The sequence below is a fragment of the Lipomyces tetrasporus genome (assembly GCF_029532465.1).
Source record: "Lipomyces tetrasporus strain NRRL Y-64009 chromosome Unknown POJ06scaffold_2, whole genome shotgun sequence".
NCBI classification, from domain to species: Eukaryota; Fungi; Ascomycota; class Lipomycetes; order Lipomycetales; family Lipomycetaceae; genus Lipomyces; species Lipomyces tetrasporus.
The window spans coordinates 2,062,025-2,086,887 of record NW_026611597.1 but is presented as its reverse complement, the minus strand read 5'-3'; the positions used below and the strand labels follow the sequence as shown (position 1 = coordinate 2,086,887).

The 24,863-nt window shown below is 48.7% G+C and overlaps 13 protein-coding genes across 13 annotated transcripts; 6 read left to right on the top strand and 7 right to left on the bottom strand.

The window, feature by feature from the left end:
- Positions 1-87: 87 nt before the first annotated feature.
- On the bottom strand, positions 88-2,554 carry POJ06DRAFT_294343 (nucleolar complex-associated protein-domain-containing protein). The gene is made up of 4 exons (XM_056190468.1): positions 1,987-2,554; positions 1,691-1,934; positions 986-1,637; positions 88-937 (listed from the first exon to the last, which is right to left on the bottom strand). Exons 1-4 carry the CDS (start codon positions 2,497-2,499, stop codon positions 151-153), a joined length of 2,196 nt encoding a protein of 731 aa, XP_056046674.1. The 5' UTR covers positions 2,500-2,554; the 3' UTR covers positions 88-150.
- A 312-nt stretch (positions 2,555-2,866) lies between these two features.
- Positions 2,867-4,928, top strand: POJ06DRAFT_65680 (uncharacterized protein). The gene is made up of 5 exons (XM_056191345.1): positions 2,867-3,018; positions 3,080-3,247; positions 3,301-3,753; positions 3,806-4,072; positions 4,126-4,928. Exons 1-5 carry the CDS (start codon positions 2,965-2,967, stop codon positions 4,795-4,797), a joined length of 1,614 nt encoding a protein of 537 aa, XP_056046673.1. The 5' UTR covers positions 2,867-2,964; the 3' UTR covers positions 4,798-4,928.
- Positions 4,929-5,743: 815 nt separating this feature from the next.
- POJ06DRAFT_266080 (uncharacterized protein) lies at positions 5,744-6,347 on the top strand (the record flags this gene model as incomplete). Its single annotated transcript, XM_056189128.1, has 4 exons — positions 5,744-5,819; positions 5,878-5,946; positions 6,002-6,117; positions 6,180-6,347. 4 exons carry the CDS (start codon positions 5,744-5,746, stop codon positions 6,345-6,347), a joined length of 429 nt encoding a protein of 142 aa, XP_056046672.1.
- POJ06DRAFT_65641 (P-loop containing nucleoside triphosphate hydrolase protein) lies at positions 6,338-7,537 on the bottom strand. The gene is made up of 4 exons (XM_056191344.1): positions 7,355-7,537; positions 7,227-7,295; positions 6,792-7,167; positions 6,338-6,737 (listed from the first exon to the last, which is right to left on the bottom strand). The coding sequence occupies exons 1-4, from the start codon at positions 7,412-7,414 to the stop codon at positions 6,514-6,516; spliced, it is 729 nt and encodes a 242-aa protein (XP_056046671.1). The 5' UTR covers positions 7,415-7,537; the 3' UTR covers positions 6,338-6,513.
- Positions 7,538-7,562: 25 nt separating this feature from the next.
- Positions 7,563-9,609, bottom strand: POJ06DRAFT_246921 (Tubulin/FtsZ, GTPase domain-containing protein). The gene is made up of 9 exons (XM_056186848.1): positions 9,519-9,609; positions 9,341-9,467; positions 9,235-9,284; positions 9,099-9,186; positions 8,972-9,043; positions 8,718-8,916; positions 8,364-8,668; positions 7,905-8,314; positions 7,563-7,854 (listed from the first exon to the last, which is right to left on the bottom strand). Exons 1-9 carry the CDS (start codon positions 9,552-9,554, stop codon positions 7,801-7,803), a joined length of 1,341 nt encoding a protein of 446 aa, XP_056046670.1. The 5' UTR covers positions 9,555-9,609; the 3' UTR covers positions 7,563-7,800.
- Positions 9,610-9,739: 130 nt separating this feature from the next.
- On the top strand, positions 9,740-10,898 carry POJ06DRAFT_219431 (Tim17/Tim22/Tim23/Pmp24 family-domain-containing protein). Its single transcript, XM_056185590.1, has 4 exons — positions 9,740-10,035; positions 10,096-10,165; positions 10,232-10,436; positions 10,494-10,898. The coding sequence occupies exons 1-4, from the start codon at positions 9,948-9,950 to the stop codon at positions 10,752-10,754; spliced, it is 624 nt and encodes a 207-aa protein (XP_056046669.1). The 5' UTR covers positions 9,740-9,947; the 3' UTR covers positions 10,755-10,898.
- On the top strand, positions 10,899-12,054 carry POJ06DRAFT_246915 (NADP-dependent oxidoreductase domain-containing protein). Its single transcript, XM_056186847.1, has 2 exons — positions 10,899-11,604; positions 11,657-12,054. The coding sequence occupies exons 1-2, from the start codon at positions 11,024-11,026 to the stop codon at positions 12,033-12,035; spliced, it is 960 nt and encodes a 319-aa protein (XP_056046668.1). The 5' UTR covers positions 10,899-11,023; the 3' UTR covers positions 12,036-12,054.
- On the bottom strand, positions 12,055-13,344 carry POJ06DRAFT_246912 (ERG2/sigma1 receptor-like protein). The gene is made up of 5 exons (XM_056186846.1): positions 12,930-13,344; positions 12,718-12,858; positions 12,485-12,646; positions 12,313-12,406; positions 12,055-12,247 (listed from the first exon to the last, which is right to left on the bottom strand). The coding sequence occupies exons 1-5, from the start codon at positions 13,050-13,052 to the stop codon at positions 12,114-12,116; spliced, it is 654 nt and encodes a 217-aa protein (XP_056046667.1). The 5' UTR covers positions 13,053-13,344; the 3' UTR covers positions 12,055-12,113.
- A 396-nt stretch (positions 13,345-13,740) lies between these two features.
- Positions 13,741-16,677, bottom strand: POJ06DRAFT_65524 (uncharacterized protein). Its single transcript, XM_056191343.1, has 4 exons — positions 16,382-16,677; positions 16,128-16,291; positions 16,017-16,069; positions 13,741-15,961 (listed from the first exon to the last, which is right to left on the bottom strand). Exons 1-4 carry the CDS (start codon positions 16,544-16,546, stop codon positions 13,974-13,976), a joined length of 2,370 nt encoding a protein of 789 aa, XP_056046666.1. The 5' UTR covers positions 16,547-16,677; the 3' UTR covers positions 13,741-13,973.
- Positions 16,678-18,657: 1,980 nt separating this feature from the next.
- On the bottom strand, positions 18,658-19,711 carry POJ06DRAFT_65515 (ubiquitin-conjugating enzyme/RWD-like protein). Its single transcript, XM_056191342.1, has 2 exons — positions 19,539-19,711; positions 18,658-19,482 (listed from the first exon to the last, which is right to left on the bottom strand). The coding sequence occupies exons 1-2, from the start codon at positions 19,595-19,597 to the stop codon at positions 18,786-18,788; spliced, it is 756 nt and encodes a 251-aa protein (XP_056046665.1). The 5' UTR covers positions 19,598-19,711; the 3' UTR covers positions 18,658-18,785.
- A 957-nt stretch (positions 19,712-20,668) lies between these two features.
- On the top strand, positions 20,669-21,934 carry POJ06DRAFT_288275 (HIT-like domain-containing protein; the record flags this gene model as incomplete). The annotated part of the gene is made up of 4 exons (XM_056190290.1): positions 20,669-20,896; positions 20,957-21,210; positions 21,260-21,372; positions 21,424-21,934. The coding sequence occupies exons 1-4, from the start codon at positions 20,809-20,811 to the stop codon at positions 21,932-21,934; spliced, it is 966 nt and encodes a 321-aa protein (XP_056046664.1). The 5' UTR covers positions 20,669-20,808.
- A 335-nt stretch (positions 21,935-22,269) lies between these two features.
- On the top strand, positions 22,270-23,984 carry POJ06DRAFT_266071 (glucosidase II beta subunit-like-domain-containing protein; the record flags this gene model as incomplete). The annotated part of the gene is made up of 4 exons (XM_056189127.1): positions 22,270-22,369; positions 22,472-23,425; positions 23,480-23,711; positions 23,765-23,984. The coding sequence occupies 4 exons, from the start codon at positions 22,270-22,272 to the stop codon at positions 23,982-23,984; spliced, it is 1,506 nt and encodes a 501-aa protein (XP_056046663.1).
- A 90-nt stretch (positions 23,985-24,074) lies between these two features.
- Positions 24,075-24,832, bottom strand: POJ06DRAFT_246894 (uncharacterized protein). The gene is made up of 2 exons (XM_056186845.1): positions 24,437-24,832; positions 24,075-24,373 (listed from the first exon to the last, which is right to left on the bottom strand). The coding sequence occupies exons 1-2, from the start codon at positions 24,670-24,672 to the stop codon at positions 24,241-24,243; spliced, it is 369 nt and encodes a 122-aa protein (XP_056046662.1). The 5' UTR covers positions 24,673-24,832; the 3' UTR covers positions 24,075-24,240.
- Positions 24,833-24,863: the final 31 nt, after the last annotated feature.

Here is a 24,863-nt window from a genome sequence, read left to right as displayed (position 1 = left end):
CCTTTGTTCCCGCGACGCTGGATTTACGTCAGCTGTTACTCACGAGAGCCGCAAGCATTACAGCCCTAACCCGCACTCTATCCTGCTCTAAGTTTTTTGAACCAATTATCACTAATATAATACATCTATCACACAAACACAGCACTCTATCTAACGCCCAATCGTCTTTAACGGCAGCCTCCTCGCACTCTCTGCCACTCGAGGCGAGTAGTGCTTCTCTAACAAAAATGTCTCCCATATATTGGCCGCAGCTGGATTGCTGAGTTCCGGCTCATCAATCTCCGGTCGGTAGAGGCCATTCATGACCCTATCTTCCGTCGAAAATAGAGCTGCCAAAGCACCGCTTCCCGTCTTAGAATCACTTCCGCCACTTCCTGACCGACCCGAGTACTTGACACACAAATTTTCCAACATTTTCATTGCTGCGTAGCACGATTTGTCCGGAAAATGCAACATCACCAGACACAGCCGCTTAGCAAATGCAACCATCCGCAGATTGTTATTCGTACCAGTACCGAAAGAAACCGTCTTGTAATGCTTGTTGAAGAACAGAACGTCGAATGCCTTGACAACCATCTCCATTTCCGTAGCCAAGTTGACCTTTTCTTCATGCACTCCAGCTATGTCGTCACTGTGCAACGGATCGTCCAGTCTGAGTGAACTGCTAGAATACTCTATATCAGGACTAAGCGACAACGGCATGATGATTCCGTACAGATACGTAATGAAGAAACTCAAGTCTAGGCCAATACTCTCGCCGGCCTGGCCAGAGAGCAGTGCAAACGCAGTCACGATACAAAGAAGAGCCTCTCGGATAGACTTAGTCTTGATCTCAATCTCACCGTCCTCCGTGCTTTGTAGTTGTCGATCTCGAATAAGCTCCTTCAAGACTTCAAGTAGGTCACCGAACAAATCAGCATTGATCAGATGCGCGAACCTATAATCAGTTAGTCAATGGCCGGCGGAACGAACCAAATAAACCTACCTGGCCAGGCCTTCTAAGGTAGCACCCATTAAGGAATTCACACGCTCTTTCAGGATAGTCAAATACGTTGCAAACACAACTTTCAATGCTTCTGACTGTAGTCGCTCAGTCTCCTCCTTCGAAACAGCGTGTTCGGCCCTCTTCATTTCCTCTTCAATCCCTTTAATCTCCTTTGCCAATTTGCGCTCCTTCTTCGTTCGGTGGACTCGATCTTTCTTTCTCAATTTTGGACGATTGTCGATCAAGCTTTCTCGCTTCTGCGCATCCAAGATTCTTAGCTCTGTAAGCAATCGCAGATGCAAAAACGTGTTTAGAACAGCTTCGTCTACTTTAAATTTCCGCATCTTCATCATTTTGGCGATAATCTGGACTGCGTCAAGTGAAATGCTGCCCGCCTCGTCGTCCTGAAAAAGCGTTATGATGGTCTGAATGCATTTATTAAAACCCGCGTCGTCAGTAATCCTGTGAGTGATTGGTAGGCCGGCAATTCCTGCTGCCATGTTACGCCGCCGACCAAGACGCTGAGAAACAATCGTAATTAGTTCGGATCGGAAATTGAAATGAGGGACGGCAACGAGAAGGCCGCAAGCACACGATAGAGCCGTACTGCCAACTTTATAACCAGGTGACGCTATGTCCGACTTGAACGATTCTACCCAAAATATTAATACATCTCTCAAATACTATTAAAACAGCTGGGCTCACTCTTTACGTAATCGTTCAAGCTATCGACGTATTGCTTGTAATTGTATACCAGAGATTGCTCAAAGCTACGCAGCTTCTTGACCTCCTTTGATACTTTAGCGGCCTTTTCAGCATCAGTTAGTGGACGAATTCTGTAGCCCGGAATTATGTCTTTGTAGACCGCGAGTTGTGTAGCTATCGCAAGCTGCTTGATCTTCACTTGCTTGTTACTCTGGTATTCGAAGATCTTCTTCAGATTTGATACCTAAAATGGTTAGAGCAACGTGGAAAAAGTAACTGCAGAGATAGAGTCTTACGTTCTCTTCTGGATCTTCAACCAAATCACTTGCAAGCTTGGACAACTCTTCCTTTGCAAGGCGGATCTGGTCCCGTTCTGGCAATACAGGTTCTTCTCCCTCCTCCTCTTCCTCTTCTACTTCCTGCTCGTCTTCCTCACCGTCCTCGGACTCACTCTCTCGAACTCTTTTATACTTGTTTTTCTGCACCAACACCCGTTTGATGCCTCCGCCGGCTACTTTAATCGGCAGCTTCTCAACAATTTCCTCGCTCTCAGCGTCACCCTTCCACTTCCGCGGTCGCCGCTCATACTCCTGCTCCTCATTCTCAGAACCGGAACTCAATTCAACATCGTCATAATTATCAAGCTCGTCAATAACCTCATCGTCAGAATCATCCTCTGTAGTCTCGGTCACCGACGAGAACTTGAGTTTCGGTTCTTCGGTCGGCTCGGTAACTTTTTGCTTCTTAGCTGGTCTGGCCTTTGTAGCTGATAACGCGGATTTTCCTTTGGATCCTTTCTTATCCCGCATTATCGACTACCCGCGGATAATAATCTTCTGTGAAGGAATACTAGTTCGATGCTGTGTTAATTTGAAAAAAAAACAGAGGATCTCAAAAAAAAAAGTTTCGTAGTCAATCTACTGAATTACCCGGACCAAAAGTCCCAATTCAGCCCTAACCCCATGACTACTGGCGATAATTGCGATAATTGCGATTCTCCGCTCTTTCATTGCAGTAATGGATACAGCGAATTCGACCAATCCGTTCAAATATAAGAGTCCTATGCACCTAATCTAACATCTTTTTGCGGCAATACTTCTTTGGTTCAGCCACAGTCACATTTTCCGGCTAGAAGTGCGCGAGTGGAGACCTAACCCTGGACGGTACCCAGCAGCGGGCTGAGGCTAAAAGCAGCGAGTACTGGCGTGCAACTGAGAATCAGCATCAGAGATCTATTTGTAACAAGAGCAGTTGACAAGAATCTGAATGCATGGATGTCAAAGTCTCTCGTTATCATTGCTTTAGACTGGGATGCCTTCTATTGCTCTGTAAGCTTAAGCCTACCGCCCGGTAATAGTGGTTGCCATACAATACTAATCGGCCGCACAGGTTGAGGAGCATTTTAACCCTGAGCTAAAGAAGATTGCCTTTGCGGTTAAGCAGAAGGGAATTATATGCACGTGTAACTATGTTGCTCGAGCTCGTGGCGTTAAGAAATTGCAGATGCTCGTAGATGCCGTGAAGCAGTTCCCAGACCTAGTCATCGTGAATGGCGAGGTTCGTCGTGTACTCGTGCTATTCTGGATAACACTGATGTTGACATGATATAGGATTTATCAAGATATAGAGATGCTTCTAAGGAACTGTGGTATTTTGTCCGGGATATGGTGTGGGGTGGGAAGGTAGAGAGGTTAGGATTTGACGAGTTGTTCTTGGACGTGACGGAGATGATAGATTACAACATCGCATTACTCGACAATTTACACGCATCAGGAGTGTCCCAGCGTTCTGTCGACAGTGCACCGTTCTTTTTTAGGATGAGTAAGGAAGACGAGTCGGTCGGATTTTCTTGTCCGCTGTCGTCTGTGGCCGGTAACTTGGCTACGGGATCCCTACCAGAAAATTTTGAAGGCGATAATCTTCGCTTGGTTCTTGGTTCGCACGTATGCCACTATATACGATCGCAGATTTTGGATATAAAGGGATATACTTCGTCCGGTGGGGTTTCTATCAACAAGACGTTGGCCAAGATGGCAGGCGCAGCCCATAAACCGAACCAACAGGTACCATAGTCTCCCGTTTTATGGTTCTATTATATCGGCTTAAAATCTTTAGACTGTTCTCTTTCCGGAATTCGCGCAAGATTTTCTAGATGCGTTTGATATTGGGAGGATCCCCTGGATAGGTCACAGAAGTAAATCTATTATTTTAGACGCCATTTACAAAGGGTCGGACGGTGTAAATGACACGCCGGAAGAAGATAGGGATTCCACAGTCTTCACAGTAAGACACTTGGCGAACAAACACATATTTGTAAATAGTCTTGGTCAGTCATCCGGTGAGAAATTGTGGGACCTATTACATGGTATCGACCATAGTGTGGTAAGTGCTATTCGAACCCGTCGACTTTCAGTGCTGATGAGGAGCGGAATTAGGTCCAGCCAACGTCCGATATACCGACGCAGATATCAATCGAAGACACGTTCAAGTCATTAACGAGCCTAATCGAAGTGCACAATGTGCTGAGCAGATTGTCTCACTCGTTATTAGAAAGGGTGCAGGTTGATTTAATGGATTCAAATGGAGACTGGCTCGGACATCCTCGAACGATGAGATTGACTACCCGGACAAGGTCGAGTGGATACGGCTCTCGGATATCAAGGAGTGATTCGCTGCCTGCTATAGTCTTCTCCAGTAGCCACACAAGTGACTATATTGTCGACTATTTGGTTGATAGGTGTTGGATGCCGCTCTTCTCGAAGTTAATTGGTGACGCGAAAGCGTTCGACATCGTGCTTTTGAATGTCGCTGTCGTAAATATTGAAAAAGCTCCCGCTAAGAGCTCTGATATAACCGCTTTTTTCGGAAAGAAAAAGCCTAATGACAATGATCACCTTCAGGATGTTCACATCGAGGAGCCGGTGCACAAGAGAGCGAAAGTTGTGGGAGAATATGCCAAGTCAGAATTTTCCGATGGTTTAGCAGAAGACGAAGAGGACGTTGTCTCCGAAGACGATAGTTGTGACGAAGTATGTGTTGTTTGTGGTCAGCGGATGATGAGTTTCGCACTAGAAGCGCATATGCGATTTCATGATTTCGGTGAATGACAGGACTTACACGCAGACACTCGCGAGCTGACATATCGGCTCAATCTAAGACGGCCACATAAGCACTCGCTGCCTGGAAAAAACCAACCCCGGCCCGACCTTCGACTGTGAGAAATAAGAGACGCATTAATGATGCACGATCAGGTCCGGGATGGGCTCGCCGGAGATGTGTGTGTTTACAGGCTTGCCAGAAGAAATTCTGGCTCCATTCTATGAGAGTAGGCATTGACTGGAATCTACTCATACACAAAGGTGCACAAGATGGCGGTGGATATTTACAGTTCACTGCTGTCCGAGAATTCATTGTACGGATTTTCTCTGAGATAGTACCCTATTCTTTGTCGCATCTAATTTTTGTTGCGGTTTAGCATCCTTCCCGCCGTCAGGAACCTGATACGCGGTGAGTTGGAAACAGATAACAGATCGTGAAATATTATTGCAAGTCTCGTTGCTTCCGGCTGATGCCTTTAACGCAGCTGCTGTGCACTTCAAGGTGGAAGTTGAACTTGGTCGAGAACAGTTGCCAACCGGACGGATGGGTGATTCTTCAAGGCTATCTGAACAAAAGAGTGGATATGGAGTACCCTCGGCACCAGAGTTAATCTCACATAAGCAATATCGAAACTCGATTACCGCCGTTGGATCAAATTGTGAATAGATAGTATTAGTTGTCGCACATAGAACTTAATCACATCTTTATTGTCTGCTAGCACGCCAAGAAAAACATATCAGTGATGTATTATAGTAGTTGTACACCGACAAGCCGACTGTTGGGAAAAGTCATTTCGGAATAGTTGATTCACAGAGGTGCGGCGCGACGTCAATGTTTGGCGCTGTCGCAATAGCTTTTCACTAATACAATCCCGTTAACTACTTCATGTTTCGGTAAAATATACAACTGATAACAGTAGCTTTATCCTCTTATCTTGTACAAGGCTCGATAGCAATGGAGAACACCGATCCAGCATTACTACCATCGATTATATTCACAACCGCTGCCCAGCTGGTGGATTGTGTCGACAGTAAGCTGCGCTCTTTCGGCATGGGTAATATCAGGAAATTGTTGACAAGAGTATCTAGAAAAGTTACTGGTCGTTCTTCGTGATGGCCGGAAATTGATCGGGATACTTAGATCGTTTGATCAGTATGGTAATTGCCTTTCGTTATTTCAACCAGCCGTGCTGCAGTCTAATAGTGACGACAGCAAACCTCGTTCTACAAGACACAATCGAGCGGATAATTGTCGAGTCAATGTACAGCGATATACAGAGAGGAGTTTACATAGTGAGAGGGGAAAACGTGGTTCTAGTGGGCGAAATTGTGAGTCATTCTCTTCTTTTCCTCACTGGTCGATGTAGCCGTTAACCTAAGAACCCTTCAAGGAGCCAGAGAAAGAGGATAGTATACCGTTAAAAGAGGTCTCCCTGGACGAGATATACGCTGCTCGACAGGACGAAATCAACCATCGCAGGCAGCGAGAACTGACAAAGAACAGCAAGCTGATGGACATAGGATTTTCCATAGATACGCAGCAAGAAGACATGTATTAGTAGCCCGTTCGATGGTTGTTGCCGCACTTGGGATTTGTATAATACTTAATTTTTCGGTGTTAGAGTGTATGGGTACCTGCCAGGAATGAATCTACAAATTCATTGATCCATTGATGCAATTCTACTCTATCACCACCGTGCGTCTATTCCACAACAGTTGGACTCTCTAGCTCGACTGCTCGCTAACTTTCTCCCCAACGACTTCTAACGCCCATTTTAACAGGTCCCTCATATGCACTTCTATAGCGGATGCCGTTCTAATGTCTTGCTCGATTGCGTATGGAGCTAGGGGTCCTTCTAAATCTTCACCTTCGAACAAATGCTTGTGCGCTCTCACGTACCCGGGCCAAACTATATTCTCAAAGTATCCTGGCGGATCTACCCAAAATCCTGAGCGTATGTCCTGTTAGCGCGACAGCAAAGCATCATGTTAACGATTCATACCCTCTATCGTGGCGTAACCACTTCTAGCTTCACGCCGTTTCTTTAAGCTCTCATATGGCGCTCGAAGCAAAAACTTAATATCCAATTGCTTCGTGATAACGTCGTCATTAAACAGCAAGAATCCATCTACAATACAAAATTCCGTGTTCTCGGCCACGGAATTTTCGCCTAATACAAGCTTCTTAATTTCGTCCGCCTCTTCCGTACTAACTGGCGGCGTTCCCAAGTCATTCTGATCTTCCTTGTAGTGCACGTTATCCGGTAGCTTGCGGTTCCTTTTTATATAGTCTATAGCCGTTCGCAGCGCGATAAAGTCGATTGCTTCCGGACAATCCCAGTCTTCGATACCATTAACCACAGGGATTTCGGCTTCAGGCTATGTTAAGGCTCGTCAGCATGGCCATATCGTCACACAAACTAAACCAACGCAGGTACCTTGTAGAAATCGTCTTCGTGCAAAATGAACGACTTCCGCAGCACTTGTCGAAGAAGTCGCGCGAGCGTCTGACTCACGTTAGAAAATAAGGGGCTTAATTAATTGTCGCATATATTGCACGACTTACACTCTTGCCAGAGCTGGACGGACCGCTTACGCCTATCAAGTAGAATTTTGATTCACTCATAAGCTAGACGCATTGCCCAGTCGAAGAGGACGCTGTGGTACAAGTCAGAGATAGTAAATATCGGGCGGCGGTGCGGCTCATTATCTCTGCTCCAAGTAATTAGAGCAACACTTTAAGTGTTTTGTGCTCGGTAGCAACTACTATATAGATCACGACTAACTTATTACGAATATAATAACCCTTGCTTTCATTGTCTCAGTATTCATATCATGTCTCAGTATTCATATCATGTCTCCGTGCACTTGCGATCTGATGGCTCGGCATGGCACTTGCGGCCGTGCTCAGCTTTCTGATATTATAATTATTCAGCCAACACAGAAGATAAAAATTGACACGGCCGCGATAAACGATATGTTGTCTGACCACAAGCTTTGTTAGCCTCTGTATCAAACTTCGAATTCCTCAGCCTCGAAGACATCATCGTTGTCAACGACACGGTACTCCAAGACGTTAGCCAGTGCTTTCCAGAACACGTATCAGTATGACTCACATCTTTCTCAAGGGCAGCTACATCTTCTCTAGCCTCTTGGAACTCTCCCTCTTCCATGCCCTCACCAACATACCAATGCACAAACGCCCTTTTCTTGAACATCAGATCGAACTTCCAACCCAATCTCGACCAAGCATCAGCGATAGCAGTGGTATTAGCCAGTAGACAGCACGATCTATCGACAGCACCCAGATCACCATCAGGCACAGTATAAGGCTTTTGACTATTAATCCCGATTTTAAAGCCCGTAGGGCACCAATCCACAAAGTTGACAGTGCCACGCTGGCGAAGTGCTGCGACTGCGCTGTTGCATTCACTGGCCGTTACGTCACCTCGATAAAGCAGAGCTACGGCCATGTATCTGCTTGATTGAGGGTTACATTTTACCATTTGATTTCCTGGATCAAAGCCTATGCGAATCGTCAGTGTCCGTCCCTCGCATCGAATTTCAAAGCGTACATTGCGCCGTCAGATCATTCACACGGAGCATCTCATGCAGCACAGCCTGTCTAGAATAAATTGGCGCGTATGCCACCAGGGGATAGTGAAGCCTCGGAAACGGTACCAGATTCGTCTGGAATTCGTTCAAATCGACATTAAGCATTCCATCAAATCGTATCGACGACGTAATAGCCGAAGCTAATTGTGCGATGATACGATTTAGATTCTCGTATGATGGCCGCGGAATATCTAATCGGCGCTTACAGATATCGTATACGGCTTCATTATCGAGCAGGAATGAGCAGTCAGTGCTCTGAATTGTTCTATAGCTAATTAGCAATGCTTAAGAAGGACTCTTTGGATGAGACTTACCCGTGCGTCCCCAATACAGCATTGTACGGTTCCACAACAGCAGTAGAGACCTGAGGTGCAGGATATATAGCAAACTCCAATTTTGATTGTTTGTGAAACTCAGCTGCGATACGCTCCAAAAGCAGAGCACCAAACCCTGAGCCGGTGCCGCCGCCGAAAGAGTGAAATACCATGAATCCTTGAAGGCTTGAACAATCTTCTGCAATGCCTCGTTAGCGATGATAATCTACCGAATGATTGATAGTCCGATATACCAGTGATGTGTCGAACACGCTCCATAACGTTGTCAATAACTTGTCTTCCGATAGTATAGTATCCACGAGCATCTAATCCGAGTTAAACTAGAAAGAGAGAGATTCTTCCTATTTACCAATTACATACAATTATTTGCTGCATCCTCTTGACCACTGATGAGCTGATCAGGATGGAATAAGCCATGGAAACGGCCAGACCGCACTTCATCGATCGGCTAAGGGATCTTAGCAATCAGATCTAGATGGAACGATGACATGCATACCCCATAGTCTAGATCCACGAATACCGAACGAGGAACGTACCTCCCTCTAGCTGATGTGCCACCACTGTTAGTCATTCTCACTGCCCCACACCCGAATCATCCATACCAGTCTCCGCGAAGAAGGCCTCTAAACCGGGAGTTTGGTGTGCTCCTTTACTTAAGTATCCATCTGGCTGTATTCCATGTTCAAGAAGATATAATTCCCATGCCGCGTTTCCGAGCTGAACGCCAGCCTGTAATACCCGTTAGATGCACCCCGGTTGATAATACAAGGACGAACTAACCTGGCCTATATGTAGATGCACGATTTCTCCTCTCATTGCTTCTTGCAGGAAAAGTGGTTAAAACCGAGTCAACAGAGATGCTTATGACAAGCCTGAATGTGCGGTGCTTACTGCTTAGGACAAGTCCGAGAACGAATCCTCAAGATGAATGACGTCATGCAATGCGAACTAAAGAGTGATTTATTTTGCGGGGGACGTACCAGCGAGCCGCAGAGTTCTCACTCCGCTCGGCACGATCACATGGACGATTCGTTCGGTAGCCACTGACTGATACTTTAGTTACCAGCCCCTGGTCTCGTGGACGCTCGGTTTTAAGACTCCGCGATATCCAGGCTCCCGAGGACGTCTTTATATTCGAGCCTTTGGACTCGTTTCGAGCAGCATACAAAACGGTTGCGCGAAGCGGTTGTGCGGCGTGTAATATTAGCAATGGACAGCATAATGGACTCGATCCACCAGGTCATTCTGGATCCTAAATACCACGATATCCTAGGAATTGTAAAGGGTCTCCGAAATGGTACAGTCCAAATTTGATAGGGCACCTGCTATTAATGCCAGCTAATGTGTGTGTGGTCAGGTGCGATTTATGGAAGTAAAGTGCGGTTTGCACATGCTGTAGTCATGACCTTCCTCTTCAGAAACGGATCGTACGTGCACTATCGATATCAGCACTAGGGCTGGGTTGCGTGTTGGAAAACTGACGCGGCTAATAGTTTCGCGGACAAGGTGCGAGTTATTATAAAGGCCACGAGAGAGCATGCCCGGAATCTCGCGACATTTGTATTCATTTACAAATCGACACTCTACGTGCTTAAAACCACGAATGGCAAGGCACAAAATATCGATACGTTTATAGCCGGCTTACTGGGTGGCTATGTTGTTTTCGGGCGTGGCGGAAAGTCGTCTGTGAATCAGCAGGTCGGTATTCTAAGCTCTTCCGTGTTCTGAAGTCAGAGGCTGACTCGCTGATATCAGATCGTGCTGTACGTCTTCTCACGAGTAGTCCTTGGCCTCGCCAAGCTGACTGTCAAGAAGAAAGTGATACCATCTCTCAACGATGACGTTGGCAGCAAAGTGTGGCCTGTCTTCGCAGCAGTGTGCTGGGGCCTGGTCATGTATATGTTCCGAACGGACCCGGATGTGCTACAGCCCAGCATGAAGACCAGTATGGATTATATATACCTAGACTCGAATAGATGGGACAGTCTGCGAACATTAGTGTGGCACAATGAATAAAATAGAAAGAATAGGGTATAGATGTGACTGGTCGTTGCATTGGAGTTTCGCATGATTAATTCGGGGATGTAACATGTACTCTACTTTGTCTTTTATTCCTTTACATCTATACTTGTCAATACATGATTTGGTCCTGGACCGTGACTGAACGAGACCCTTGGTTGGATCTTCAAGCCGCATGGTCGACGCAACTCTCGGGTTTTCACTGGCCACCCCCTGGGCAATAGTTGGCTCGCATTCCAATATCATAATCCGCATAATCACGCGCAATGCCGGTCGATTTAATCCTGGGCACCAATAATGTTGGCCCCCACGGCAAGATCAAGACCGGGTCGGACGTGCGCGCCATTCTGGACCTCTACCACTCGCTTGAGAACAAATATCTAGACACGGCATATCTCTATCCGGCCGGTCATCCCGGTGAGGCCGAAACCGTCCTCGGCGACTTAGAAGTTACGAAAGACGGAAAATTCGTGCTTGATACCAAAGTGCGAAGTTTTCAAGACGGCGCTCATGCGGCAGACGAAATCTACAAGTCCGTCGACGAGCAACTGCGCCGGCTCAAGGTCGACAAAGTCCGCACTTTGTACCTGCACGCACCAGACCGGACTGTTTCGTTCGAGGAATCGCACAGAGCCATGAATGAGCTGTATAAGCAGGGCAAGTTCGAGAGATTCGGGATCTCGAACTACCAGCCGGACGAGATCCTCGGATTCGTCGAACGTGCAAAGAAATACGGCTGGGTCGCGCCGAGCTCTTATGAAGGCCTCTATAATATTGTCAGTCGCCGTGCTGAGACGGAGTTGCTGCCCATATTCCGGGAGCACAATATCGATTTCTACGCGTACTCGTAAGCGACTACAACATGCAGATCATTGCTGGCAAACGCTGACTAAGGTTAGCCCGCTGGCGTCAGGATTCTTTTCGAACATCAAGAGAAACGAGCCGCCGCCAGCAGGCGGGCATTTCGACCCCGCCACATTCAACGGCCAGTTCAACCAAGGCTGGTTCTTCAGAGACGCACTCTTTACCGCGGTCGAGGAGCTCGAAGCTGTTGGGCAGAAGTACGGCATCCCGAACAATGCGATCGCGCTGCGGTGGCTTCGACATCACTCGCAGTTGACGGACGGTGACGCAATCTTGGTGGGGTACTCGAATATCGGGCAATTGACGCAGAATCTAGAGTACCTTGGCCAGGGACCGTTGCCGGAGGAGATTGTGGACGTCATTGACAAGATTTGGGATGCTATTAAGGATGAAGCGCCCAAAGCTGCCATGTAAGCAACGAACGTTTTTGTACAATACGCTTAATGTAATTCATTCAATCTATCTTCGCCGTCTACCAAACCATCTACAAATCTAGAACTTGCCCCGAATCGCACTCTCAACCATCGCCTTGGCGGTGAAGTACGTAGTCCGTGCAAACGTGCCAAAATCTAATGTCGAGAACAGCGTATCCGCGAAACCAAACGGAAGCATGCCAGGGATCCACCCTATCGACTGTCGTTAGTGTTTGTCACACGTGGCAAGAGGCAAACGGAAAAAAATAGGGTCGTACCTTGTGCGAGTTCGAGCGCGAAGCACGTCGTTGGCATTGAATACTGCTGCACAAAGCCGCGCTCTAGGATATGCAAATCGCCAGGTTTATAGATCTACGTGCAATAGTTGTCAACAACCACCTAACCCTAAATCCCTGCTTGTCAGGAAACCTCATGAAATACCGGACTTACAATAGGTTCCGGATTGCCGAGGTCGTGCACCCACTGTTCACCTTTGAGAATGTAGAAATAGTCTCTGGCCGGGTGCACGCCGGTGTGTCCTTCCGTGCCAATAGCCGTGCCAAAAAAAATGAGATACTCCGAAATCGAAGCGTGTTGGATGAACATTGAGCCCTGTAGCACTGCCAGTTAGCCGGTCTCGCCTTACGGCGGGGGAACACAATAGAGACTGGGACGGCGCATACCATTGCGTTACCGGCATTGTTAAACATCCAGTCCTCGGTGTTATACGGATTTATATTATCTCCGTATACATCCCTCAGCTTGCTATTAATCTCGTAAAAAAGTGCAGTCGTGTTTCCGGCCGGCGCTATCGCGAGCGAATCCTATCTCAAATTAGCCGTCGGCTCTGACATTACGACTTTCCAAGTGTCGACCTTAATGGGAAGCAACAAACCTTGACGATGTCATGTAGAACTTGCGGATCAAATATGTATGAAGTCGGCAGGACATATGTGTCGAGGTAGTAGTACACTGACAACACGACACCGAGGATAATCGACAACTTGAAGTAGTTCATTGTTTGCTGGTCAGCGCAAGTCAGACCTGAGCGCGCTTTTTTCCACTTTTGTCACGACCCGATCGTCGACGCAGGGCACAAGACTTTTCTCGTATTTTTGCCTCGTGTGCCTCGAGGTTTTCTTCTTGTAATTGCGTTGTATGTTGCGGCGATACGCGCATTTATGGTGTTCTCTGCTCGGGACAAGCCGCTCGGGAATTTTTCGTGTCGCCTCGGCAAACCTTATATTGCGCGGTTCCGTCCCGAGACAGCCGAACCGTGTTCGGGCCTATCGTGTTCGTGTTCACAACTTGTGGGACCAGCAATGATGGCTCCCGGGGAAAGTACTACGAAAATCTAAAGAAAAATCTTTCAAACGTATAGCTCATATTGCCTCCCATCTCTATCGTACCTATTAGTATGTATAAAAAGTCCCTCTCATCTCATCATTTCCTAGTCCTTCCTGTCGTCCACTAAGTATGATGTCTTCCAACCCGACATCTAACGATCATGCTCCTCCCATGCCAAAAATGTATTAAAATTACCCTTCATCATTCAATGTCATAATTGCCAAACAGCAGCTAATGAGTCCTCACTCCTCATAAAAGTACAACAAACATTACATTAACTTCCCACGATGAAATATTAACAACAGTTCTCTGTCGCGCCAGTATTTTAGTCGCAATGCAGCGATGGGCGGTCTAACCAAATCGTATGGGATCCCAAACATAGCAGATACGCAAAATTAAAGGGTACCAAAGGTCCAATGATGGAAAACCAGAAGAAAAGAGCGAATGTATGCCTGAAAAGAGTGAATGAAATGAGTGCAAAACCATAAATAACTGGGCTGCGTTCTCGTCTAAAAATATGCAAATTCTCTCGAGAAATCCGAAGAAGAGTGAAACCTGATAATGGCGGACCTGTCATCGACAGCCAAAAATTCTAAAAGAAAATGTACAAAATACCACCCACACCAATGCTCACGATCGCCAAGACCGCCACGAACACGGCCGACTGATGCCAAAATCCTGGCATATGATGACGCCACAGGAACGCGACCAAACCAGCCAAAGCAATGCCTTCGGCAAACACTATGCCGACAGACGCAAGCATTGACACGTATGAGGGGTATAGGCCGCTGGCTGCACTGAACTGGCCGCCGAAGACGATGCCGTCGAGGATAATGACGAGCATGAATGACATGCTGAACGAGAGGGCATAAAACATTGTCAGTGCGCGGTCGACGCTATCTGTGTCGCCAATGCGGATGCCCAACAGTGCGTGACGTTGACTGTCGAGTTGCTCAAGGTTCGCCTCGAGTTCATGGGCATCAGAGCTAGATGGAGAGTGTAACTCGGACTCTGCGTTTGCAAGAAGTGACTCCCGCTCCTGGTCATCAGCCTGTCGCCTCGCCGCCGGCACACTGTCCAAGTCGTGAATTGAATGCACTTTCTTCGACACCCGATTCCAAAATCCGGTCGACCAATTTGCGAGTTTATCGATAGGCAGCTTATGCAACAGGTTATGCGACTCTCCCGCATCAACGTAGAACGCCCCGTCCTCCTCCTCAGGATGATCAAACTCGTTCCAATACCGTGCCTCATCATGCACGATCGTCAATCGGCGCGGCGCTTTGGATGCCCTGGTCTTGGCAGCCTGTGCAACAGCTTCAGCCCGTGCGGCAGCCTGTGCAGCCTTCGCAGCTCGTGGATCCATCGGCGTCCCAGGCGCTACCGCCGCTGGTTTGGGGGAAGCTGGAGCGCCGGTCGCAGTGGGCGGCCAGTTTTCATTCGGAGTCTCGATGCTGCTGGAGCCTTCTACCGTGGCATTGGACGACGACGAGGTAGACGGGGCATTGCTTGTCGATTTCGCGCTTGATGTTCTCGACCGCAGTCTAGGTCGCTCAGTAGCTTTCTGCTTTGGAACCTTGTGGATGTCTTCTGCTAACAAATGCGCCCATGGCGGTTGGTCCCTCGAAAGACCAAGGGAAGAGACTGCGTGCGCGAAGTAGCTGAACCCAGGAACCTCGTAGCATGTATGCGAATTCTTGAGCTCCGACAGCCACTTTGGCTCGCTTCCTTGCCATCGAACTTCGAGAACGGCGTATGGGAAAGTAGTAAATGCACTAGCCTCGCAGCCATCCATCCACCCAGTTTGGGTCACGACCGGCTTATATTTAACCGAGTGATCGAGGGTAGCCCAAACTGTCGGTCCAGAGGAGCCAATCTGCTCAAATCGCATGCGCTTGAGGGCAATCGTAGCGGTCGGCTTCGCGGCGTACTTTTGGAGCCAGAACACAACCGATTTACCGATACTGTCGAGCTGCTGCATCTCACTAGGACTGGCGGACGCGTTGACGACGCTCTCGATGTACTTCTTCTTGCCAGATAGTATGGCTCCGCCGGGCGTGCAGAGAACCGCTTCGGCGTTGTCGACATCCATGTCGGCGACGATCCGGGAGACTTCGTCGCGCAGCTTCTTTCGACTGTTGATGTTGTCGAGCACGGCTTGGCTGTTTAGATACACGATTCGGGTGTCGGACTCAACGACATAATCGGCATTTTGGCCCAGATTGCGGCGGAAGAACGATTCGTTCGGCAGGATGGAGAGGTACTTGAGCAAAAGCACCTCCAGCTCGACGAAATTATCGCTATGAACCCAAAACACAGTCGATCCCGACGCCAGGGTGTGCGCAGCTTCAAAATCGAGGTCACCGTTAGTCAAACTCGTGCGGGATGGCTGCGAGAAAAATCGCAGGGACGACTGGAAATACCGACGAATGGAGTCGTAGAGGAATGAGAGTTCGAGGATGGTGGACGTGAAGTCGCGGTTTGCGAACGACTTTGGCGAGTCAACTAGGACTGCGAAGCGGGTCGAGAGCGACATTGTGTGAGACCATTTGTTGTATGTCTTGACGAGTTTTGTGAACGCTGTGAAGTCAGCAGGATGGACAAATGAATAACGGTCAGAAGTCACGCAAATTACCTATTTTATGAGAACTCACAAAACGAGCCAGCGACTGCAGATTCTGATAGATTCTAGAAGAACTAGTTAGCCTAGAAAGTCAGCGCCGCAGTGTGTCAAGACCATACTCACGATTCAATCTCGGCTTCGATTTTAATAACCGGTTTCTGTCGTTGGGCGTTCGAGATGGGGTATGTTCGCGCGGCATCCTGCTTTGTGATCTCGTCGAGAGCTTTGTTGCAGTTGCGAATTCGGCGGTCGAGTTCGCCTGCTTTGGACCGGACGAAGACGTTAATCTAAACAAAAATTAGTTCCACCGAAGCCAACACAGCCCACGACGCTGTCATGCAGCTCGTAGAAACCCAATAGTCGAAGGAGACACGAACTCGTTCATGCTGCTCGGCGAGCGCAGAGTAGACCGCGGTTTCAGTGTCGGGACGGATGCCGGAGACGAGGCAATTTTTGATGAGAGCCTTGAACTCGTCGTAGTCGACGGAGAACGCCTGCCATTCGGGCACGGCATACTGCGCGAGGACGTTGCCGTACCGCATCGTCGACTCGGTGGACTATCGTAGTATTGAGTGCTAGAGGTGTGTTTGGAGTGAGAACGAGCGGGGAAGTGAGAATGGTGAGAATGGGTTTGCGAGGCGCAGGCCGTTGCTCGGACGATGATGGCTTAGGCCGGCTCGTGTCGCCGTGCAACTGTGGCCAAAACAAACCGTCTCGACTGAGTCCACGCCAGTTAAGTTAATCTGGCGTTACTTGCCCCAGTACAGACTATCACACTCTACTCTCTACAGTCAATCAACCTATTTATATTCATGTTAATGATATACACAGAAGAATCATATATGAACAGCATGAATATGATGCTGATAGACTCGGCGCGGTAGTAATCTGCAAACATGGCTCGTTGACAGTGGACCCGCCTATATTAGGCGGCAGCCACTAAGCCGAGTACGGATACGCGCCATGCCTAATCGGATCCTTTGACCACTAGCGTAAACGTTAATTGGATAGCTCTAGACCTATAGGCAATCTCCATCTGATTACGTTCAATGATTATCGTTGCCATGCATTCCAGAGGCGGCCCACAGGACGCCGCAAATTGCATCGGACGGTCGTGAGCAAAATACATTGAATTAAGCGTGATGATTATTGGAGACGGGCAATTGCCTGCCGCGCTTGATGTCTCGATAAGCGATCAGATAGCGTGATGTGTTCTGTGTGTTTAAGTGTGTCCATTGTTTTGGCGCGCGGTCGAGACGAGAGAACAGTAATCGCAGATGCCGAGGACCCGCATCAGCAAGCGAAGTCGTCCCGGCCGCAGCCTGACTTCAAGCTAACGGCTAGTTTCGGAGACCGCAGCACTGCGCTAACTCTTCGATTCGCATACTTTAAAATTTCCTGAACTTTGACATGCTACGGTGATTCGCCAATTCAACCGTCCTTAATATGCAGGGTCAGCCAAACGCGGCGTCTGGTCGCGCGACACAAATGCCGTCCCACATAATATAACATAACAAACACATTTCTCTGTTTTATTTTGTCAGATGATTTGTTATGCTTACATTTACAATACCGTTCTGTCGACGAACCGACATATGTTCGGCAGCAATATATACAGATATAAGGACATGCACGATGATGCAGGTACGGCGCTGCAGGTGGTCGGCCGGGTTGGAGCCCGAGACGACCTGCACGATAGGCGCCACCTCATTTGTGCCTTCTATCATTCGCAGGAGGAATTGGTGCGACAACATCACTGTGGCACACTTTCCAGTAGTTAGTATCATACGGCGCAACCTCGTTTCGCTGGACAAATTTCGATTGACCTGGCGATTCATTCGCTAATCGCTTATCGCTCCGCTTTGCAACTGTAAATTTGACTTTGCTGAGCCACGGCGACACCGTGCCACATTGCGTCCGAGCTCCGCGGATCACAGTCCCCAGCATTAATGTGTTGACGCCATTGCACGTGCACGGTTTGCTCGATTATTCCATATTTAGCCCGTGCTATCTGTCGTAATGCATGACGTAGGCGTTCACCAAAATACGCAGCTGCGGTAACTTAACGAAACCGATTGATCGGTGGCCGTCTCAACCTATTATTGTGTCAGTTCGACAGATGGCCGTGGGTTATTTGCCAGTGTAGAGGTCAGTTGCTCTCCAATACATGTGACAAGCCGCACGATCGTGGAAAGACTCAGTCTAGCCGCCGCACATTGCTGGCATCGTATCGTATCGCATTGCAGCATCGATTATCAGATCAGAATATCCGAGACGATAATTCTTGATCGAGGCACGGCAAGAAGTCGCTTGTCTGTTCTTGTTCTAGAGTCACTAGCCTTAGCGCCGCCTCGGGCGAGATCGCAAGATTGTCCAACCACGTCGCCGCATCCTGCCACGGGCCTTGTCAGCCACAATCTGATTGCAGATTGTCCTTTTTTTGTTGCTGAAGATCGCAGCGGAACGGCCGAGTCCAATACCAGTGCTGATTGTGCTTCTCCTGCAAGATTTTTTATGGCAAAGTAGTTTGCCGGAAAGCCTAGCCCAAGTCATTCAAATTTGGACCCTTTAAACAGATCTTCGATTTGGGCAATGGCTCACACCCTACGTAAACTCCAAAACTGCAGGTGTTAATGAGCTCTATTTCAAACATAGACTTCAAACAGATATAACGCCAGTAATACACACGCAACTATATATAAACCAAACCAAGGCTGCATCCGCCATATCGACGATCATATTCAATCCACATCCCCGAGAAATCTCGTATATTTATCGCTTCTACGTGTTCGAGCTCGCAACCCGGTTCGCGATCACGCACACCAACACAACAAGGACCGCGCATAATGCTTTGTGGGTCCCAATCCAGCTCTCATTAGCTGCGACACGCTTCGTGCCCGCTCCCATGCCGTTCGCTGCTGACTTTCCCGATCCCAATGCCGACGTGTCAAACACGCCCAACTGTCCTCCGCTTCTCACCCCGTTCGTGCCATTCAAAACTCCGTCCGCATGTACAGCAATAGCCGCAACACCGCCGTTCCCGACCGCAGCAACTGGCGCACTACTCCGCGCCTTCCTTATCCTCTCAACTATGTACGCCTCGTTCTCAGCCGCCTCGGTCGGGAACTCCTCGACGAACTTGCGGTTCTGACGCACGTTCCACTCGCGAGATAATTCCGCCAGTTTGGCTTTCTCGTCGTTTGTGGATCGCAGTGCACCCGTGGTTAGCTCGTCCGACGTCATGAAGCTTAACAAGCCAGTCAGTATAGTCGACACGCTCCAGGCCGGGTTCCATGTCTTTGGGTGGTAGTCTGAGATTGAAAGGCATAGTCGGGTGTTTGTCTGAAACCGCCCTGACGGCGTGATCATCCGGATTGCGGGCGGCTTGTAAGGATAATCTGGCGGGAATGTCAGCGTGCCATGATACTGCCCGCCTTCGTACGGCGTGGACGGCGGCCCTGTTATGAGGTAGTGCCATCTACATATGTCAGCATGTTCTCAAATACATATTAGACTGCGACGTTGCACACGTACATTAGAATATTCTTTTCGCTGGGATGTGCGGTAATAAACGGTGGCGGACTCTCTTGCATATGCTTATATTCACGTGCGAGCTACACGTCTCAGTTAACTATATCCGTCGTTTACCTGTAATGCATTCGGGAAGAATAGTGACATACCCGTTTATTCGCTGCTCTCGTGGCCATCTTGATGAGCCTTTAGCAAGCTACCTCGATTCCGCAGTTGCTCTTGTTCGAAAATGATCGAGCCGTGTCCTCGTCGACGTCGCTAACCAGTCGCGCCCCAGCAGCGAATTCAAAATTAATCACCCACAACAAGAAAAAAATCAACTTGTTTCTGGTCGTTACTCGGTAACTCCTTGTATTCGCCTGATGATGAAAAAAACGGCGTGCTGTTTGCCGCCGCTGAAGGAACAGGCATGCTGTTCGCTTTGTGGCCATTTTTGAGCCGGGTAATTCAGCTCAGCGTGGGATTTAAGGTTTCAATATCGAGGCCGTTCTTTTGATGGAACGACGACAACTTACGGACCCTCACCCGAAACCTCGAACGACAAATGTGCAGGCAATATTAAATGCGTAGTCGATGAACACTTACCAACGGAATCGAGAGGGTTGTGCTGATCGCGGCGCTGGCTCTGTATTCGATGACTATAACTCGGAAGGAATGTTGAAGATAGCCCATGCCACGCTTTCCTGTCCAGACGGATATGGAGACCGCATTAATTCAAGGGCTCCTTGATTTCTTGCTTGGCAATTACATGCTCCTACGTGGCAACAACCGCCGCAGTATCGAGCTGGCAGATTTGTATCTGCTGCCACTTGAAAACGAAGGGCCGACGAAATGCAACGTTCTCGTGATCTATGGCATGGCCAACCAGCATAAGTGAGGAGATCCGAAAAGAGCGATGCAAATATTAAGCGCCCGTTGCTTGTATCTTTTTCTTTTCTCTTCTTATTGCTTTGCATTTATTCTATAGAATGTTAATGTGCTTTGCCTTGCTTCGCTTGATTCGTAGAATGCTTTTCTTTGTTTTGCTTTTTTAGTTACGGCAGTTTTAAAGTTTAGATTTGACCCTAGTGTGCATCTCCAAAGTGCATCAGTCCCGATTGGGATGGTCTTGTCAGCGTACGACTAATAACTCAGTTATGTTCGTGCAATAAACGCTTTAGCGTAGTTGACGCCATGCAAATAAGATTTCGGGGCTATTTTGTCAGACGGGCTGTCAGGCAATTTTCACATAGTTAACAATAATATATTTATTTTTCGCCGGTGGTTAATCGAAATGGCTTCGGACGAGACTGCAGCGGGTACAAGCGTAGCATCAGTGGAGCTGATCCGGCAATTCCAATTCGAAAGGGTTCTTAACCATGGTATGCTCTAACCTAATTGGTTGCCGTTCTTGCGAAGCCTGACTTGATTTTACTGTCTAGACACGAGATCAAAGTCGATAAACATCCTGGGCACAATTGACACCACGGCCGCCATTCTCACGGCCGAGAAAACCGCATTCAGCGCTCACGACGAATCTGCCATCGCAAAGCTCCCGACGATAGCGAACGGGACGTCTTCGATACGGCTGCTTGATAGCAATGACATTTACAGGTGGTATATGGCGGTGCTGGTGCAGGACCTCGAAACTTCGCCTGGTGCGAAGTTGTCGCTCATCTGGCCCGCCACCAAGACCGTGAGTCCCGAGTTGTGGAGACAGTGCAGAATTCATGCTGATCGTTTAGCACATCGACAAGTATGGGAAGCAGCGACGGAAGGTAATACGTGAGACGCCGGAGTTGTATCGGACGGTTTTGGCCCCGTATATTGAGAGAATGCGGGGAGATCGGATTCAATGGTGCGTCTGTCCCAGCCCTACTTATTACATCAATGCTAACTCGTGAGAAAGGGTGTACAATATATTATCGCACAAAGTCGAAGCCGACAGAATTGTCTACGAGAATCCAGATCCTGACCAAGGCTTCATTTTACTACCGGACTTGAAATGGGACAGAACGACGATGGACGCGCTATATCTTGTCGCGATCGTGCACCGGCATGACATCGCGTCCGTTCGTGACCTGAACAAGTCACATATCGCCTGGCTCAAGTCGGTCGAGTCGGAAATAATCCAGGCCGTCACGAGAACGTACACGGCTATATCGGTGGCGGAGTTGCGTGTCTACGTGCACTATCTTCCGTCGTATTACCACTTTCACATCCACGTCACGAATGTCGAGCACGACGCCGGCGACGGCGCGACGGTCGGCAAGGCGATTATGTTGAGTGATCTTGTTGCCCGCTTGGAGGAGATGAGCGAGGAGGTGTATGGATTTGAGAACACTACCTTGACATATTTGTTAGGCGAGAATTCCGAGCTGTGGAGGGAAGGCTATGCGAGTGTATTTGGTGAAGGGTAGATTTATGATCAGAGCCCGATAGACTTCACATTTGTACGTGGCAAAAATTTCCTGTATAATAGACTATTTGAGCATACATGTGCCAGCGCAAACCTCCACACGGCTATCTGTCACTTGGTTGCCTTCCAGGCTTCGAAAATGACAAGAATGAAGTGTCTAATGGGAGGTTAATGTCGACACATCGTGGTGGGCAAACTTGCTACGTAGCGCCAAAACCCTTCAATCCCAGTCGAGCCGCAACACACCCCGGCCAACGATCGCTGTCCGCACTCTCGAGGTCTGATCCCCCATCAATAATATCGACGTCGACTTCACCCGGGTGGTGTACGATAGCAATGAGGATTACAATCAGCGCCGTGACCCTAGTGCTGGCGTACACCGGGCAGGAAGTACTCGCTGCCAAACCTGTACACATTCGTGGTGTCTCCGAGGCAGGTTCGTCCATCTCGCTCCCGCTTTGATCCCGCTCTCGATGCAGTCAATTGCATTCCCACATCCTTCACTTAAATGTGACATATGCTAACAAGGGGCATGTAGACCAAGCACTCTACCAGCCGGACGAGAACGGTAACTGGGCGTGCCTGAATCGTCCGGATATCGTCCTGCCAATCTCCCGAGTCAACGACGACTACTGCGACTGCCCGGACGGGTCCGACGAGCCCGGCACGTCAGCTTGTCCTGGCGCCAAATTCTACTGCGCAAACAAGGGCCACGTTGCCGCCTTCCTGCCGTCGTCGCGCGTGAACGACGGCGTGTGCGACTACGAGATCTGTTGCGACGGCTCGGACGAGTGGGCCGGCATCGTCAAGTGCGAAAACAAGTGTCGCGAGTTCGCGACCGAGTATGCGAAGAAGCAGGCCGAGATTCGCAAGACCCAGGCCGCCGGGTGGAGCGCGCGGGCCAAGTTGGTCGCCAAAGCGGCGGGCATGCGACAGGCGCTCGAGAAGGAGCTGGGCCAACTCGAGACGCAGATTGCAGTGTCCGAGGCTCGAATCGCAAAGGCGAGGGAGGCATTGAAGATTGCCGAGGTCCAGTCCTCTAGCCGGGTCGGCACGAAAGGGTCTCCCTTATTGGGAAGGGTCAAGGCTCGCATTGAGCAGTATCAGAAAGCGACCAAGGCTCTGACCGAGCACACTAGCATTTTGGAAACACGACTTGAGCTTGCGCAAGAGATTTTGCAGAAACTGAGTGAAGAATATAACCCAAACTATAATGACGAGGGAGTCAAGGCGGCCGTCAAAGCGTATCAGGAGTTTAAGGAGTCTGATCCGGGCTATGGGGACTTCTTTCATGACATTGCGATCAGTGAAGCTGATGACGAGGAACTGTTCAGCGAGGAGGAGATCGATGTCGATCCTGATGTTGTCGAGTACGAATCGTATCTCCCCCTTGATTGGAGGCTCTGGATTCACGACCAAAAGACTAAACTACGTGAGTTTTTGGTCGACCGTGGTCTCTTGGCAGAGCGCAAACCGTCCGGAGAGACTGCTAGTATGTATTCGAAGTCACAGCGCATCCAGCGTTCAGTCACTAACGCATGTTTAGGCGTCGCACATGCAAAGAAAGAACGGGACGCAGCAGAAACCCAAAACAGGGAGTTGAAGAGCAAGCGCGACAACGTTGCCAAAGATTACGCAGCTAACTTCGGCGACGACGACGTGTTCCGAGCACTCGCTGGCGAATGCATCGACATCGATAGTGGCGAATTTACGTATGAAATATGTTTTAATGACAAGGCGACTCAGAAAGGAAAGTCCGGAGGCCCGACCAGATTAGGGTATGCATCTACTGTCTACACATTTTGGTGCGGCGTGTACTGACAAGGTTTAGAAACTTCGATAAGATTGATGGAGGCAAGATGTACTTCACGAATGGGGCCAAATGTTGGAACGGACCCCATCGGTCGGCAGTCATTGAGATGCAATGCGGAGAGAAGAACAAGATATTGTCTGTGTCCGAGCCGGCGATGTGCGAATATTTCTTCAAGATCGTCACGCCCGCACTCTGCACGAAGCCTGAGGCGGAGTCTAAACCGAAGGATGAGCTCTAAGCTCAGGACGATATCAAACCCGTGACAATGAGAGTAGAAGTTGTGCCTAGGACTAGAAACCAAGAAATAAGATCTGTCTATGTAGGAAGTGTAATTTACAAAAAGTTTCCATTTATTATCGAAGGGGTTTGTCTGATTGGCCACGAATAACTGCGGCTAGTACATATTCACCGTCATGTGTAACGCTGACAAAAAAGTCCTCGTCATTATCGATCAATCCTCCGCTAACGATAGGCTTCGGACCTGATACCATATGTCAGCAGACCAAAGCAAGTGCGTGGCCGGAAAGATACCTACTGCCAGCATCTATGGTGTTCCAGTCCCGCATTTGGAAATCAGATTGCCGACGTTCATCCAGCGACTTGAACAGAGCTTCCTTTATCGACCAACTACAACTGTCAGCCCACTCTGCGTATCAAATCCTAACAAATCACCAATCACAACACACATACCACCGCGCAATAAACAAGTCATGCCGCTTGCGATTCTCAATCATTGACAGTGCCCGGTTATATTCCGTGTCGTGCAGAACCCGTCGTGTGAACTTCGCCAAGTACACAGGCTTGCGGGACAGTAACGCGGCGATTCGCGGTACATGGACTAAATCAATGCCGACACCGCGGATATTGGCGATTGACGCCTTGCTGATTGCAGCCTGTGTGAATGAAATGGATCTGGTAAGGCTCATCGAGTCATCGGACCGTAACGCAATTGTAATTCATGTCGCTTTCGAACCCTTCAGGATATACGGACTTTACTACCAGCATTGAAATAACCACTATTGAAGTCGCTCATACATAGCTGGAAATAAACAAGCTTAATGCATCCGAACTGATAACCTGCACCCGTTTCAAAGTTTAGACGTCGCGTCCGACTAGA